This window comes from Uloborus diversus, chromosome 2 (genome assembly GCF_026930045.1).
Source record: "Uloborus diversus isolate 005 chromosome 2, Udiv.v.3.1, whole genome shotgun sequence".
In the NCBI taxonomy this organism is placed as follows: Eukaryota; Metazoa; Arthropoda; class Arachnida; order Araneae; family Uloboridae; genus Uloborus; species Uloborus diversus.
In genome coordinates this window covers 215,222,059-215,236,904 of record NC_072732.1, presented here as the reverse complement: position 1 = coordinate 215,236,904, position 14,846 = coordinate 215,222,059, and the positions used below count along the sequence as shown (strand labels likewise).

The window sequence follows — 14,846 nt, the reverse complement described above, 5'->3', positions numbered from 1 at the left end:
TTAAGTTTAGCCATTTTGGATCGGATTTTTCATTGTTGCACTGCTAGGGTTATCACAGCAAAGTTTCGGATTCCGTCAAATTTGCTGAAAATAATACTTTATTTAAGAAATAATTCACGTGCCGCTAGTAATTAATCGCAGTGAGAAATCAACAAATGCGATAATTTGGCAGAAAAGACAACCGCTCAAACACGCGCTCCGATCCAAAATGGCTGAACTTAAGCTGATGCGTCGGCTCGTATATATAGGGGCCTTAGATCAGTGTAAGGCCCCTATATATACGAGCCGACGCATCAGCTTAAGATCAGCCTTTTTGGATCGGAGCGCGTTTTTGAGTGGTTGCCTTTTCTGGCAAATTATCGCGTTTGGTGATTGTTCACTGTGAGCAATTATATTAGCGGCACGTGAATTGTTTATTAAATAAAATATTATTTTCGGTAAATTTGGCGAAACCCGAAACTTTGCTGTGGTAACCCTAGCCGTGCAACAATGAAAATCCGATCCAAAATGGCTAAACTTAAGCTGATGCGTCGGCCTACTTATATAGCGGCTCTAGATCAGTGAATTGGCTATTATATACAGGGGGATGCTTTGGTTTTATATGTGGAAGGTAGTCTAGAAGTTTAAAATTACATTGGGAATAGTATACGATTTTTTATGGGACAGGAGTCTGTCCGTGGACCATTGGTTCGGAAACTCTTACTTGAATCGTCTTCAGATCAACATAAAACTTCAAATATACGTTTGTAAGAACCTAAGTTGTGTTAATGTGCCTTTCTAGGACTCCTTTACACAGCGGTGGTCCTCTGGTTGGTTTGTCGGTTACAGCGGATGGGAAAGTGATAAAACTGATTTTGTGAAAGGAACCTGCGTATCACGTTCTGCTACAGGCGTGTGGAACACTGATTCATGTAAAAGAAAGTTCGCTTTCGTGTGCGAAAGTACCACTGGTAAACTCCTTTATTTATTTTATAATAGCAGTTTTATGCATATGGCGTACGGCCAGACTAGAGCCGCAATGTATACAGGCCGACGCATCAGTTTGTTTAGCCATTTTGGATCGGATTTTTCATTGCTTTGCCAAATCGGGAAAAATAATATTTTATTTAGTAAACAATTCACGTGCCGCTAATAATTGCTCGAGGTGAAAAATCACCAAACGCGATAACTAGTCAGAAAAGACAACCACTCAAACACGAGCTCCGATACAAAATGGCTGATCTTAAGCTGATGCGTCGGCTCGTGTATATAGTGACCTCAGGCCAGATAGAAAAAACAAAAATACGGTTTACAGGAGGAAATAGACGCACCGATTAGTTTTTAGGGTTGCCAGCTTTTGCAGATGTGTGTTACCATTTAAATTAAGCAGAGTCACACTAAATTGACGAAGAGCGCGCATCAAATTTTTATTTTTCCCCGTTATCAAGATAGACTAGTCTCAACTGGACGTTTCCCAATTCCACATACTCCATGGGCAGAATGTATTACCACACTTTGCCTCCGAGGACCGAGGTTCATTTAGCTTTTTGGTAAAGCATACCAAAGATTTGTAGACCAAAACTCAACACGTTACATTCGGGTCACCAATAGTGACGAACATGCAGTGAGTCAGCAATGTGTGCGGAATCCGTGGTGGGTATTAATTCATGAACCTTTGAAACACCAATCCATTGCTTTACCAGTAAGCCAAAATGAACTAAAGGCTCGTTGTCAAAGTTGGATTAAAGGCTCGTCGTCAAAGTTGGATTAAAGGTTCTGACTATACATCCCAATGCATTCTATAGTTTAGAAAAAATGCTTCCTTCTCTCTAAACACCTACTCCCCCTTCCACCTTCCAAAACAAAAATTCTTTAAACTACAAATAAAAACAAATAATTCAAAAATAAGACGGAATGTATGGACGACTAAACTACAAATGAGCACTTCAGATCAATTTCACTTTCAAAAATTTATAGCATCGTCAAAAACATTTGGCAGTAAAAGTATTCCATTCTATTCTATTCTATTCTTCCCCTTTGATGATTTAACTGGGAAAAGCTGCATCAACTTATTCAATAAACCCGTATAACCATTTTAGATAAATTGAACAGAATGAGCATCAAAATTTATGATTAATCTCCGACATTGTAAAAGAAATAACACTCATTCATTTTACTTCTTACATTTATTTGTTCAGTTCTACGTATTTACTGTTTGACCACGGATTGTATGTAATCTGGCAATCTGCCAAGTAAAGACGATTCCTTCTGAATTAATCTAGCAGGGAGGATGGGAAAACAGCGATGGGATATTGATACACGCGTTTTATAATGTCACCAGTGCCTTATTCATTTATTGCATTTTCAGAAATAAAATAAGGGGAAACAAAAGTAGTTACCATGGAAATAACAAAAAGAAAATAAAATATTTTCATTTCGTTCAGGAACGTAAAAGCAAAATGGTCAGCTCAAAAATGTGTTGTGAATAAATAAATCAATTAACTTTTGTCGTGATAATATAGAGAATATACTTTAGATTTAAAAAATGTTGCTGTGAGCAAATTTTTACTTCTACAAAGCTAAGGCTAAATAATAGAGATGCAAAAGTGCGCATCTAAAACAAACCAATTAACACCCCTATAAACTAATAGACACGTCCATTTCCGCCTATAAACCGGATATTAGCCTTTCTATGTAATCGATGGTCAGACAGTATTTACTGTTGTTCTTATAAAGTGACTAGCTGCGTTTCCCGGCTTTGCCCGGTCCTACTTGAAAATAAAAATTGTGTCAAGTGACGTATATTCAACAATGAGACGTAAAAAATAAATTTTAAAAAAAACATCATGATTTCCCTTCCAAACAATGACGGCAAATATTAAAATACTTTTAAGAAATTAAATCCAGAAAAATGGATTTAAAATGCGTAACCATGGAAACACAAAATAAAATAAGTTTAAGGAATTAAAATGCGAAAGAAAATGTCTCACAATTTGAATAGAATCGAGATTTCTGAAACTTGATTTAAAAATGCTTGTAACTTTTTTTCCTTTCGAGATAAAAGCTTACTTTTTCGACCATAGGTCGAGTTAATTCTGGAGTAAAAAAGGTCGCTTTTTCCAATGACGTCAAAAAGAAAGCTGTGGGACAATTCCTTCACTTTTTATTGATTTATTTAATGAAGAAAGTAGTACCTAAATTTCAGCTAAGCCTAAAAAAAATCGAGCTAAAAACGCAAATAACTCCCGCTGTAATAAAGTTAGAGCATTGAAACAAATAGCGTAGAACGCGGAAAATTCTACCCTTTCGAACGATATGTAACATTAATATGTGCAAGTAATTTTTCAACCCCATATTCAGGAATTTATGTGAAAATTGGGCCTAAATTGGAATAAAAAAAGAACTATTCATCGAATTGTTTTCGAACTGGTCTGCAAACCTTCTCAGGACTTGAAGGAACAAATTGTGAAAATTTCAGAGCAATCGGCCGGGTAGTTATCGAGTTTTGCGAGTTCAAACACACAGACGCTTTTTGGAGACTTCATTTTATACTATGTAGAGATAATGGATACAATTTAGTCGTAAGGCCTAAGCATTAAGGGATTATTGTCAGACAAAACACTATTAGTTTTTACCTTGCTTTCAAGATGACCCACCGGTTTTGAAGCAATCCATGACAGAATCTGCATGCCCCGAGGATTTTCCAGATTGGAAAGACCTCGGCGGGGACATGTGCTACTTCTTTGAAGTCGAAAACGAAGTGTCCTGGTTTCAAGCAAGCTTCATGTGTCTGCAAAGAGGTGCGTATGCCTCAGGATATTCATCTCTTTTGATGATATTTTTTTTTCAAAATATCTTTTTATAAATTTCCTTATCTTGAAATCTAATTTCTATTATAAAGTAAACTTATTAATTTTCCCATTTTAGAAAACATACATTAAGAGTACCGTAAATGCGGGCTACTTTGGCCCAGGGTTCCTTCTTTGACCCAAGTTGAGAAAAAAATACAACGTTCTCTAAAATGTCAGGAAGCAATTCTTAAACATATTTTGACATAATTCGTTAGAGATTAACCTCAAGGTCTCAGTAATGTATACCAAGCAATTTGATAGCTCTCCACAAGGAGCAACACAACTGGTTTTACGTTCCTTGTGCTAACATGTGTTTTTATACCCTCTCAGACTTATGCCCGTAGAAGCAGTACTATATCAGCTAAGAGTTTGTTAAGTACCTATTTATGAACACTATTCAATAATTTATGTAGTAGCATAGTTGTCCTTCTCATGTCTGCTAAAGTTTTTATTTAAAACTTTCACAATTACAACACATCTCCTCACCTAAAAATTGCGACCTACTTTGACCCGGAATAAAAACTTGAAAAAAACCGTCCGAGAGATTTGGAAAAGAAAAGAAAAGCTAAAAGTCGAACTCTTATCAGGTAAAACCAGGAATTCTCAGCAACGGACTACGAGAGCGATTACAGACTCAACTCCTCAAGGCTCAGTTACATGGCTTTTATTATGGAAGATGAATTAAAAGTTGCAGGAGGTTTAGGAAAAGTTGATCAAGTTGCATCTATAGTTCTTATAAATTTTGTTACATTTGTAGGAAAATTTATGGAATTTTGTTATTGTAGAATGGAATGAGCTCAGGTTTCCAGGGATAGCTGTTTATGCGAGAGAAGAAGGAGCTACAAGGGCTCCTATACAGGGGGGAAGAGGGGGCTCAAGCCCCCCCCCCCCCCTTTGAAATGAGAACTTCCTTGCTTTTAATGCTTTTTTCTTTGCAAAAATGTATAAAAATTTATATTTCCAACCATTATTGAATAAGTTATTAAAAATATCAAATTTTAATATCTCTAATCTGTACTGAAATCGGTTTCCATGGGGAAAATATTCTGCTAAACCATGGGGGAAATTTTTGAGCACCCCCCCCCCTTAAAAGTTTGCATATAGGCGCCCTTGGGAGCTAATGTTGAGAACAAATGAAACGAACCAAAAAGCTTTGAGAGTGACCGAAAATTTAAGATCCTTCGTTTTACGAATGGTATTATCTTAATGAAATTATTAAACCTCCAAAACTGATGAAAAGAGGATTGTTCTCCGTCGGTAATTTCTGAAACAATAACTAGGTTACACACATTTATATCAAAAAAAAAAAATAATTTTCCTTAATACAAATATGTGTGACTCAACTTCTTGTAAAATGTATTTTTTCTTTCAAATAAATACTAGTTCTCACTATGATCACACTTCTTTCTTTGGTTCTAGTTACTTCTACAATGGTTTTAAATAAGGAAAACTACTTTGGGCAAACGTAAGGGTAAAATAGGCCCAAATAAAAACAAAATTAAAAATTGTAATTATACTTTGAAACAAAGTGATCAGTATTCAAAAATTAAATTAAAAGAAGTCTAAATGTGTAAAAAAGGTTCCCACAGCTTGGAAATATGAATAGTTACAAAATTGTTGAGGAAAAATAAAAAGAAAATTTCCGAAATCTGGGCCTAAATACCCCGCGTTTACTGTATCAGTGGCCAAACGGTCTGCGCAATTACTTCGTACACTCGAGGTGGCAGGTTCGACTCCGGTCATCGCTTTAGATGTAATTTCGTTCTTCGCATCGTGAATTGTTTCTTGTATTCTCCGTACAAGTTCTGTACTATATGGAATATAGTCGCCTCAGAGCAACCATAAGGCACTTAACCCCAGAAACAACAGTACAATATCCTACTGCTGTTCTGAGGCGACAATAGGTAAGGGAGGCTAAAAGCTGAGATTGTAGCTCTCATCAAATAAATTGAGAACTAAGTTATTAGAAGAACTTGCTACAGTACCAACATTTTATCTGTAAGTTACACTACACTGCTGTTCCTTGCAAAAGTCGCAGGTCGGAGAGCCAGAGCTTGAACTGGTCATTGGGGAGACTCACGTTAAGAAAATTTTCTGATTCAAAAGAGCATAATACATATTTTTTTTTACACTAATACTAATTTTTAAGATCTAGACCCCATTATTTAGTTTTTGAAGGTTGGCTATAGGGACTCCATTTTATAACTTTCTGTGTTTTTTTCTCAAAAGTATATCTATATATATATATATAAATGAATGTTTGTCTGTATGTCATCGATGAAGTCAAAAACTACTGGACCGATTATTATGAAAATTGCTATATATATGTATTTTCCACGGAGAAGGTGCATAATATGCTCATTGAAGCCACTCGCCACCAGGTGGCACTGCAGAGTAGCAACTTCTGCCCCGTTCAACCGATTGTCATGAAAATCAGTATAATGATGTATTTTTTTGTTGGCGTAGCAACGCGCGTCGGGTACAGCTAGTTTATTTATATAATAGTTACTGTGTGTGATCCTTGTATTTAAGCATTACAATTCGGAAATGATAATGAAAATGTTATTCATTTATAAAGCAGTTCTTTAATGCAGTAGTGTCCCAAAAACTCGGCCTAATGTGGACCGTAAAGTGACTGAGTTTGTGAAAGTACCGGGTTATCGAGAATGCGCGCTCAACAGATTTTTTGAGTTGGGACTTCTCGTCCTGGTAGAATGTTTTCTGGATTCGGTCGAGTTATCGAGGCTCTACTATACCAAATGATGTTTTTACAAAAATGTAACACAGTATCATGAAATGTTTTCAGAAACTCTTTTCGATCTTCGACCAAAAAAGGTTCATAAGCGATGCTTTAGACTAGAGAGTTTTAGTTGATGTTGCTAGTTATTTGAGCATCTTATAAACCCTTCCTGCTTCCGAAAACAAAACTTAATGCCGCATTGTGCCTGCTTGTTTGACATATCTTTAGTTCGTTTTTAAGTAAATATGCTAAATCAATTTTGTCTGACTTTAGGAGGTAGTCTAGTAAGCATCCATTCGCAAGCAGAAGTGGATGTATTGCATCAGTTTGTACTGTTTACAAAAGAGCAGCTACATATTGGACTCCACCGAAAAATGCTTGGAAGTAAGATTGAAATTTTGAAATTTCCCTTTTTAAAATTTTAGCGATCAATAAACCTACATTATTCAAAGCAAAGAAAATGTGTGCATTTTACACAAAAATACAGTAAGTTTTCACGGAAAAATGCTATTATCGTTTTCTAATTAATCTACAACTGAACTTATAAATTATACATGAAAAAGTAGTTTAAAGCAAAAAAGAAAGATTTTGGGCCTCCTTCACACGTGGTGACTTAGTTGATCAACTTTCGAAGGGGTGGGGCGGTGATCAGTAGCGGATTTTAGGGGGAGCACAGGGGGCACGTGCCCCCCCCCCCCAAAAGGATTAATTAATTTCACTATTTTATTTATTACTTTTTAACTAACCTTTCCTTTGCACTTTTTTTACGTAGCCTAATTAAAAAGAACACAAAACACACACACACACACACAGCATATTTTGAATAAAAGCATTTTTGTTTGCTAAAGAAGTATTACTGGAGTCAGAGGCCCAGAGTTGAAGAATACATTTAACTCATTGGCTTCAAATTCAAGAGACCGCATTATCGCGATTTGTCCATTAATTCTTTTTTGATAGAATCAATAATTAACATTTTTTTTTTAATGTGTAGGCGCACCTAAAAGAGTCATTTTGATCTAGGAACCTATTTGCGAAAGAATAAAATTTCTTTTTCAGCTAATAAAAGATGCAAAATGAAAGAAATCATGTGGTAGTTTCTTAGAAAAACCATGATTTTTAATAGAAACGGCATGTAGTATCATGTTATGAAGTTATGATTAAATTAATTTTAAAAAAACTCAAGAGAGGTATGGGTTTATAATAACTTTGCCCTCGTGTTATAATCATTATGACAATGTTCCTAGGTAAAGCCGCTCATTGTCTAGCATCTTGGTGACATTACATTGGGTTTAGCATTTAAATGGCTTGAAACGTTAAAGATGTATTCCGTCCAGATTCAAAGTATATTAGTGCATAATATTCATGTACTTAGAAGTAGATTCATTGACCTTAAGGAATCCTAAAAAAAAAATAATAATAATAATAAATAAAAAAAACACGCACATTTAAAAATAAAGTCGTCAAAACTTAGTTATAAATCATCGAAGGCGGGGGTATTCAATTTCCCCCGTGCCCCCTCCAAAAGATTTTTCTGTATCCGCCCCTGGCGGTGATTAGGAATAGTAAATCAGGTAGAATAGTGAAGGAATCGCCTGTCGTCCTTCACACGACAGCCAACTGTGCCCGGAAGCCTGGCATGCCAGGCACGTAAACCGCTACCATGAGCGCCCATATCGGGGGGCTAAATGGGGGCTCAAGCCATCCTTTAGAAATGAGAACTTCTTGCTTTTAGTACTTTTTTTCTTTGTAAAAATGTAAAAACATTTCTTCTCCAGCCATTAATTAATAAGTTATTAAAAATCTCAACCTTTTATAACTCGAATCTGTACTGAAATCGGTTTTCATGGGAAAAATATCTGAGCCCCCCACTTAAAATTTTGCATATGGGCGCCCATGGCCGCTACCATTCTCACCAAAAGTTAATTAGTGGATGTGCATGGCGTGCCTGACACACCAGGCACAGTTGACTGTCGTGTGAAGGATGACAGGAGATTCCTTCAATATTCTACCTGATTTACACTTCCTAATAACCGCCCGATCGAGAGTTGATTCAACTAAGTTGCCTCCTGTGAAGAAGGCCTTACCCTAGTAGCACTACCGGTTGGGAGATGGTTGGTCAACGGTGGAGCTTATGGTTGGCCAACAGTAGGCAATGTCCACCTCGGCAACCGTCATCCAACCATCCATTTGCCAACAAAGGGGAAACGATCTTCTAGTGCCTAACAATTTCCCAACGATGGCCCATCGACAATATTCACGGTTAGCCCAACGATGCCAAGAAACTGTAAGGCCTTCGTTGGTTCTTCATTCGTTGCCAACCTACCATTCTTCACCGGTTTCTAGCGTTAGCCACCGTTGGCCAACCATCTCCCAACCATACGTGCTACTTGGGTAATGTAAGTTTATCTTAACCTTCCTGGCATATTTTACGTGTGAGCGGTGTGAGTAATCGCAGTGGTTCGCAAACTTCAAGAGTCTCACGGCTCACTAAAGTACCAGGTAACAGTGGGTTAGAATCACTGCCATAAAACAGTGATATTAATTAATTTTCGCATTAATAATTCTTACCATTAGTCCAATCTTACAGCAAGGAATTTCGTTTGGTCCGATGGCTCGCCGATCGATTTCCTCAACTGGGACACAGGAGAACCAAATCGGGATGTGGAACTCTGCTCTGTGATACAAACGTACAACATGAAGTTTCACAACTACATGTGCGACGTAAGAAAGGGTTATATTTGTTCCATTAAGAAAGGTGAGTTTTCTTCAACTCTCAGATATATACCCTCAAAAATCAAAAGTTTTTACTTTGAAAAGCATATCTGCTTTCCAATCGTTAGAATTCACTCTTTTTTTTGGAAAGCAGCGTGTCTGAAAAACGCAGTGACTAACTTTTAGAGGAAGTACACCTAAAGGATTAATAATTGCATGGTACCCCACAGAAACCAAAAACGCTACAGTTAGTTTGTAACTTCACAGATGGCGTTGATGAACTAATTAGTATTTTAAATATGGATATTTTGACCCCTATCTATGAAAAGATTAACTAACTAGACTGAGTTCGGCAACTATACGAATGTGTTTCATTTTTCAGTATACAAATTTCGTTATACTTGAAATAACTATTTTAGCTAATGAGGAAAGAAACACAGACAACGGAAAGATAAGGACTTGATACATCTAAAGGATTAAGAATTGCATGATACCCCACAGAAACCAAAACCAAAAATGCTACAGTTAGTTTGTACTTCACAGATGGCGTTGATGAACTAATTAGTATTTTGAGTCTATATATTTTGAGCGCTATCTATGAAAAGATTAACTAACTAGACTGAGTTCGGCAACTACACGAATGTGTTTCATTTTTCAGTATACAAATTCCGTTATACTTGAAATAATTATTTTAACTAATGGGGAAAGAAACACAAACAACGGAAAGATAAGGACTTGATACATTTAAAGGATTAAGAATTGCATGATACGCCACAGAAACCAAAACCAAAAACGCTACAGTTAGTTTGTAACTTCACAGATGGCGTTGATGAACTAACATTTTTCAGTATACGAATTCCGAAATAACAATTTTGATAATGGGGAAAGAAACACAAACAACTGAAAGATAAGGACTTAATAAATGTACGAAATTAACTTAAATCTATAAGTTTTTCTTAGACTAGCAATTTATATTTTGATGTCCTGCTGATATGTAATACGAAATGAAAGCCATGCTGAAATGTTGAAAGAAGTCTTTTAAAATAATAAAAGTCCCATTTAGAGATGAGAATTGAGAAACAATTCCAAGTTATTTCACAGTCCGTATAACGCTTTTTAACAAAACCTCGAAACACTGCTTGAAATAAAAAAATTCATTTTCAAGTGGTTGAAAAACGCAAAAATGTATCTTATAATTACTTTTAATGAATCGTAAAATACTGCAAAATACTTCAAATTTCTGATGCAATGCACTCTAGTTATTCAATCGAAGAACGTTTTCTGAGAAGCAATGACTTTTCTTATTAGTGTAGTAGAAAAACTACCGTTCTAGCTATCTAATTATTAATAGATAGCGCCCTTAAAGTCAACTACTCTCTGTATACAATTTACACCATCTATTCAGTAACTAGATAACTGAAGTGGTCTATCGCCCACTACGATAATACTATCTGACCATCGATTACATAGAAAGGCTAATATCCAGTTTATAGGGGGAAATTTACGTATCTATTAGTTTATAGGGGTGTTGGTTGGTTTGTTTCAGATGTGCACTTTTGCCTCTCTATTATTTAGCCTTAGTTTTGTAAAAATTAAAATTTGCTCACAGCAGCATTTTTTTAAATCTGACGTATATTCGATCCATATTCTCAAGGCAAAAATAATTTATTTATTTACAGCAAAGTTTTGAGCTTACCATTTTCCTTTTACGTTCCTGAACGAAATGAAAATATTTTCTTTTTGTTGTTTCCATGGTAACTATTTTTGTTTCCCCTTATTTTATTTTTGAGAATGCAATAAATCAATAAGGCACTAGTGACATTATGAAACGTGTGCATCAAAATCCCATCGTTATTTTCCATTCTCCCCTGCTAGATTCATTCAGATGGAATCGTCTTTACTTGGCAGATTGCCGAATTACATACAATCCGTGGTCAAACAGTACCAAATTGCTTTTAGACAAAAATTAAAAAACATTTTTCAATTAAAGTTGAAAAATTAAAACAACTGTTTTTCAAAATATATTTTTCTTTTGAATTAAAATAATTAAATTTTAAATGAGAAGAAATGCGTTTTTGAATTGTTGTATTTTTCCAGTAAGCTGTTTTCCTTCTTTTTGTCTTCCCTGCTACAACCTTTTCTTTGTTTTTCTAGTTATGAAGTCGAGTGTGCCCATTACGACAGTCGCAACTCAAGAGTCATGCACAAGTAAGTGATTTTGTGAAAGTTAAGAGCATTTATATGATAAAAAAAAATTATTTTAAATAAGATTAATTTTGCACACCTCACTTGTTCTAAAGCAGGGGCTTTCAAACGGCAGGGGTGCCCCCCTAGGGGGGTCATGGCGCAAACTGTGCCATTGAAATTTTTAGGGAGGGGGTATTTTAAGGGGTATTTTTCCAGTTTTTTGGGGGGCTCTTGATTGGGGTCTTCGCGATATTTAGGGGGTGCTCGCTCCCTCGCTCTTAAGGGGGTGGGCACCCTTGCAAATGGTGGGGGTCGCGAAATGTGGAAGAAAAGGTTTTAAGAAAATTAATTTATTGTTGTGTTTTTACTAAAAACGTGCAAGAACTTTGGTGCCTTGAGCCATCTTTGCTTGTTTCTTTCTTTTTCGCACTGCGTGCAATGACAGAACTTGAAGGAGAGCAAGGTCAATCAATGTCATAAAACTACTGCAAGATTATAATATCAGTAAGATCTATTACTGTCTCTTATTATAAAATAATTCAAGAGACAAAAATTCACGTTTATTTTTCTAGTTACTTTAGTTTCTAAATGTAAAACTTGACCATATGTGTAGTTTTCAGTTATTGCTTTAGGGTGGTTTAGACAGAGTTAAAACTTTGGGGGGCTGCCAAATACTTAGTCTAAAAAGGGGGTAGCAATGTCTAAAAGTTTGAGAACCCCTGTTCTAAAGTAACCACAAATATGTTGACCGACTGTATTTTGAAATAACTTTTTTGAACAAAATAGCGCTTTTTTTTTCTTTTTTCTTTTGGGATTACTTTCAATAGAAGCCTCTGTGTTTTGGTGTTAGAAGCTTCGTCTTCCAAGCCGGAGGTCGTGGGCTCGATTCACGCATGTGCCCTGGATGTTATTTCCTTCTCTTGCGTTGTAACTCTTTCCTGGTTGTGTCTAGAGGGAAGGCGCTTTGTACGCAGGTCTCTATGAATGTGAAGCTGTTTAGCTTCTGTATAGATAAATAAATTTTAAAAAATAATAATTTTAATGAGTTGTCCGTGGAATTTTTAAAAAATGGTACTGCTTCTTGCTAAAGACAGCATAATGCAATGACTCCCAAACAGCTATTGAAAACGTTATTGGACATAAAGTTTCAACATTTGCGACGTAACTTGTAGAGCTTAATTCAAAATGCAGAATCCAAAATTCAATTTTTTCTATTCTTGACAAAATGCGATTTTGTTGTTTAAGATTTAACGCTGAATTTAAAGAAAAGATAATTTTCCCAGTAATCTTTGGATTATAACAACACTAATTCATATGGTTTAAAAATCTAGACAGAATAGTTACTTAGATATTAAGTTTTTAAAAATGATTTCACTGCTTTTGAAACAAAATTAAAAGACTTACGCGCTTTTGGCACAAACCACAAACAAATAACGAAATCAAATGAACTACTTCCATTTAAAAGTGACCCAAGTGTATTTCTTCTTTTTTTTTCATCTAAATACACCATAAGTTTGAGATATATAATTTTGCAAGGTAATTAGTTACTAGAAATCTTCAATTTATTTACAGAATATATTTCTTCGTCACTATCATTATTTACATTTATACTAGCCAGAATTTCTAATTAGTGTTTCTTCTTAGAAAGTTGGGTTTTCTTTGCGGCGATTTTTCCCATTATTTATCATAACTCTGCCGTGGGAAGGCAACGCGCAGAATCTACAAATTTTTTTCATTTTCACTTTTTTTCATCTTTTGTACTTTAGCTTTACTGTACAAGCTGATTTATTTGGCTTCCGCTGAAAATAAGCACGTAAATAATGTTCCAACATTTCCCTATTGTTAGTATGGAATCCAAAACGCGTTTCTTCAAATATCTCGAGAACTCATTTCACAGATACTGCGTTTTACCTTTCCAGATTAATATTAATACAGTCGAGAACGCTAAGAATATCCCGCTTAATGTAAAAAAAAAAAAAATTCAATGTGCCAAATCGTTGTAATTCGTCTTTTTGATCCCGAATAATGGAATATCCCGTTCATTAGAATAGTTTTTCATGGCAAATTGTCTATTCTGTTAAGGTAAACGAACACTAAACTAATACCTTGAGATGTTTTAACGAGTAAAATAATATTTTTTATTGAATTTTTTGGACGATATTTTAAGTGTAACTAATTGTTGTACTTTAACACTTTAGCTAGCATTTCCATTTCCACTTTGATTGGCATCGTTGTGGGCATTTTGCTGGTCGAAGCTGCCATCGCAGTCATCTGGATATACTATTTCAAGCTCCGAAGAAGACAAACCGAGAGACGAAAATCTTCCATAAAGCATGTCAAACGATTGTCCAGTTTGTCTAACTCGCCGAAGTTCAAAAAAGACTATGACCATGAAATTGTTCAAGAAGATGATTACTACGAACCAATGACATAGCAAGCGTTCCTTTTTTTTTCTTTTTTCATTTAAATGAACGAGTGTGATAACATTTTTTGTCTTCCATTTGTGCTGTTTACAAAAACCGTATGCATAGGCAAGCAAAAGAAAAAAGTATTAAAAGTATTTTTTAAAGATGCAGCACCATGCCCGCAAAGAGTAAAACCGGTGAAATTCCTAAGTCGCCAGTAGTGGTCTTTTTTTTTTTTTTTTTTTTTTGAATAGTTGAAATACGGTGTTTTATTAATATTAATACTTCTATCCACAAAAATTAATATACGCACAGGGGTAGTGTCCCGAAAACTGGGTGACAATTACCCGGCCTATTCCAATGAACTCTGCCGATTGGACGAAAAACATTCCTCGCAAAAAACCTGTTAAACATGTTTTCTTGTACTCTAAGGTTGTTAATTTCTATCGTTTACAGTTATTACAGACAATCTAGTGCATTTGATTCAGCAAAAAAATGTAGAGAGATGGAGAAATATTCTTATATTTGTACCTCCTTCTGTTTATTGAAATTTAACTCAAATATCAATAATAGTATCTTAACGAAGTTTATATGGCGTTTTATAAATCTAACTCTTCACATTTGGTAACTGATTGATGCAAACAATACTGCTCTAATAACACTCCAGTAAGTATGTAGCTCAGTGTCACCGCTAAATGCAAAGATTCCAATTTCTTTGTAGTTGAGAAAAATGTATTACAATTGAAATCTTATATAGAAGCATAAATAGCGTCTTCATTCCTGTCGGTTTGATGCATTCAAACGGCCCTGCAGTTTTTTAAAGAGTATTATTTTATTTATGGCTACACATACTATTTCGTGTAAACATTTTTGAAAGTCAGAAAGGGAAAAAATCATAGACTAATAATAAGAATAGACCGAGCTATGGCAACCCTTTTGCAGCTCATAAACCAAACCATGTGACTGGTGGGT

General features: G+C 35.4%; 1 protein-coding gene across 1 annotated transcript in view; it reads left to right on the top strand.

Moving 5' to 3' along the window:
* Window positions 1-13,903, top strand: part of LOC129216794 (macrophage mannose receptor 1-like) — a 37,727-nt gene extending 23,824 nt beyond the window's left edge. The window contains exons 7-10 of the mRNA XM_054851010.1: window positions 3,627-3,779; window positions 6,844-6,954; window positions 11,437-11,490; window positions 13,668-13,903. Of these exons, the coding sequence (XP_054706985.1) occupies window positions 3,627-3,779; window positions 6,844-6,954; window positions 11,437-11,490; window positions 13,668-13,903 (554 nt within the window). The remainder of the gene's footprint in view (window positions 1-3,626; window positions 3,780-6,843; window positions 6,955-11,436; window positions 11,491-13,667) is intronic.
* Window positions 13,904-14,846: the final 943 nt, after the last annotated feature.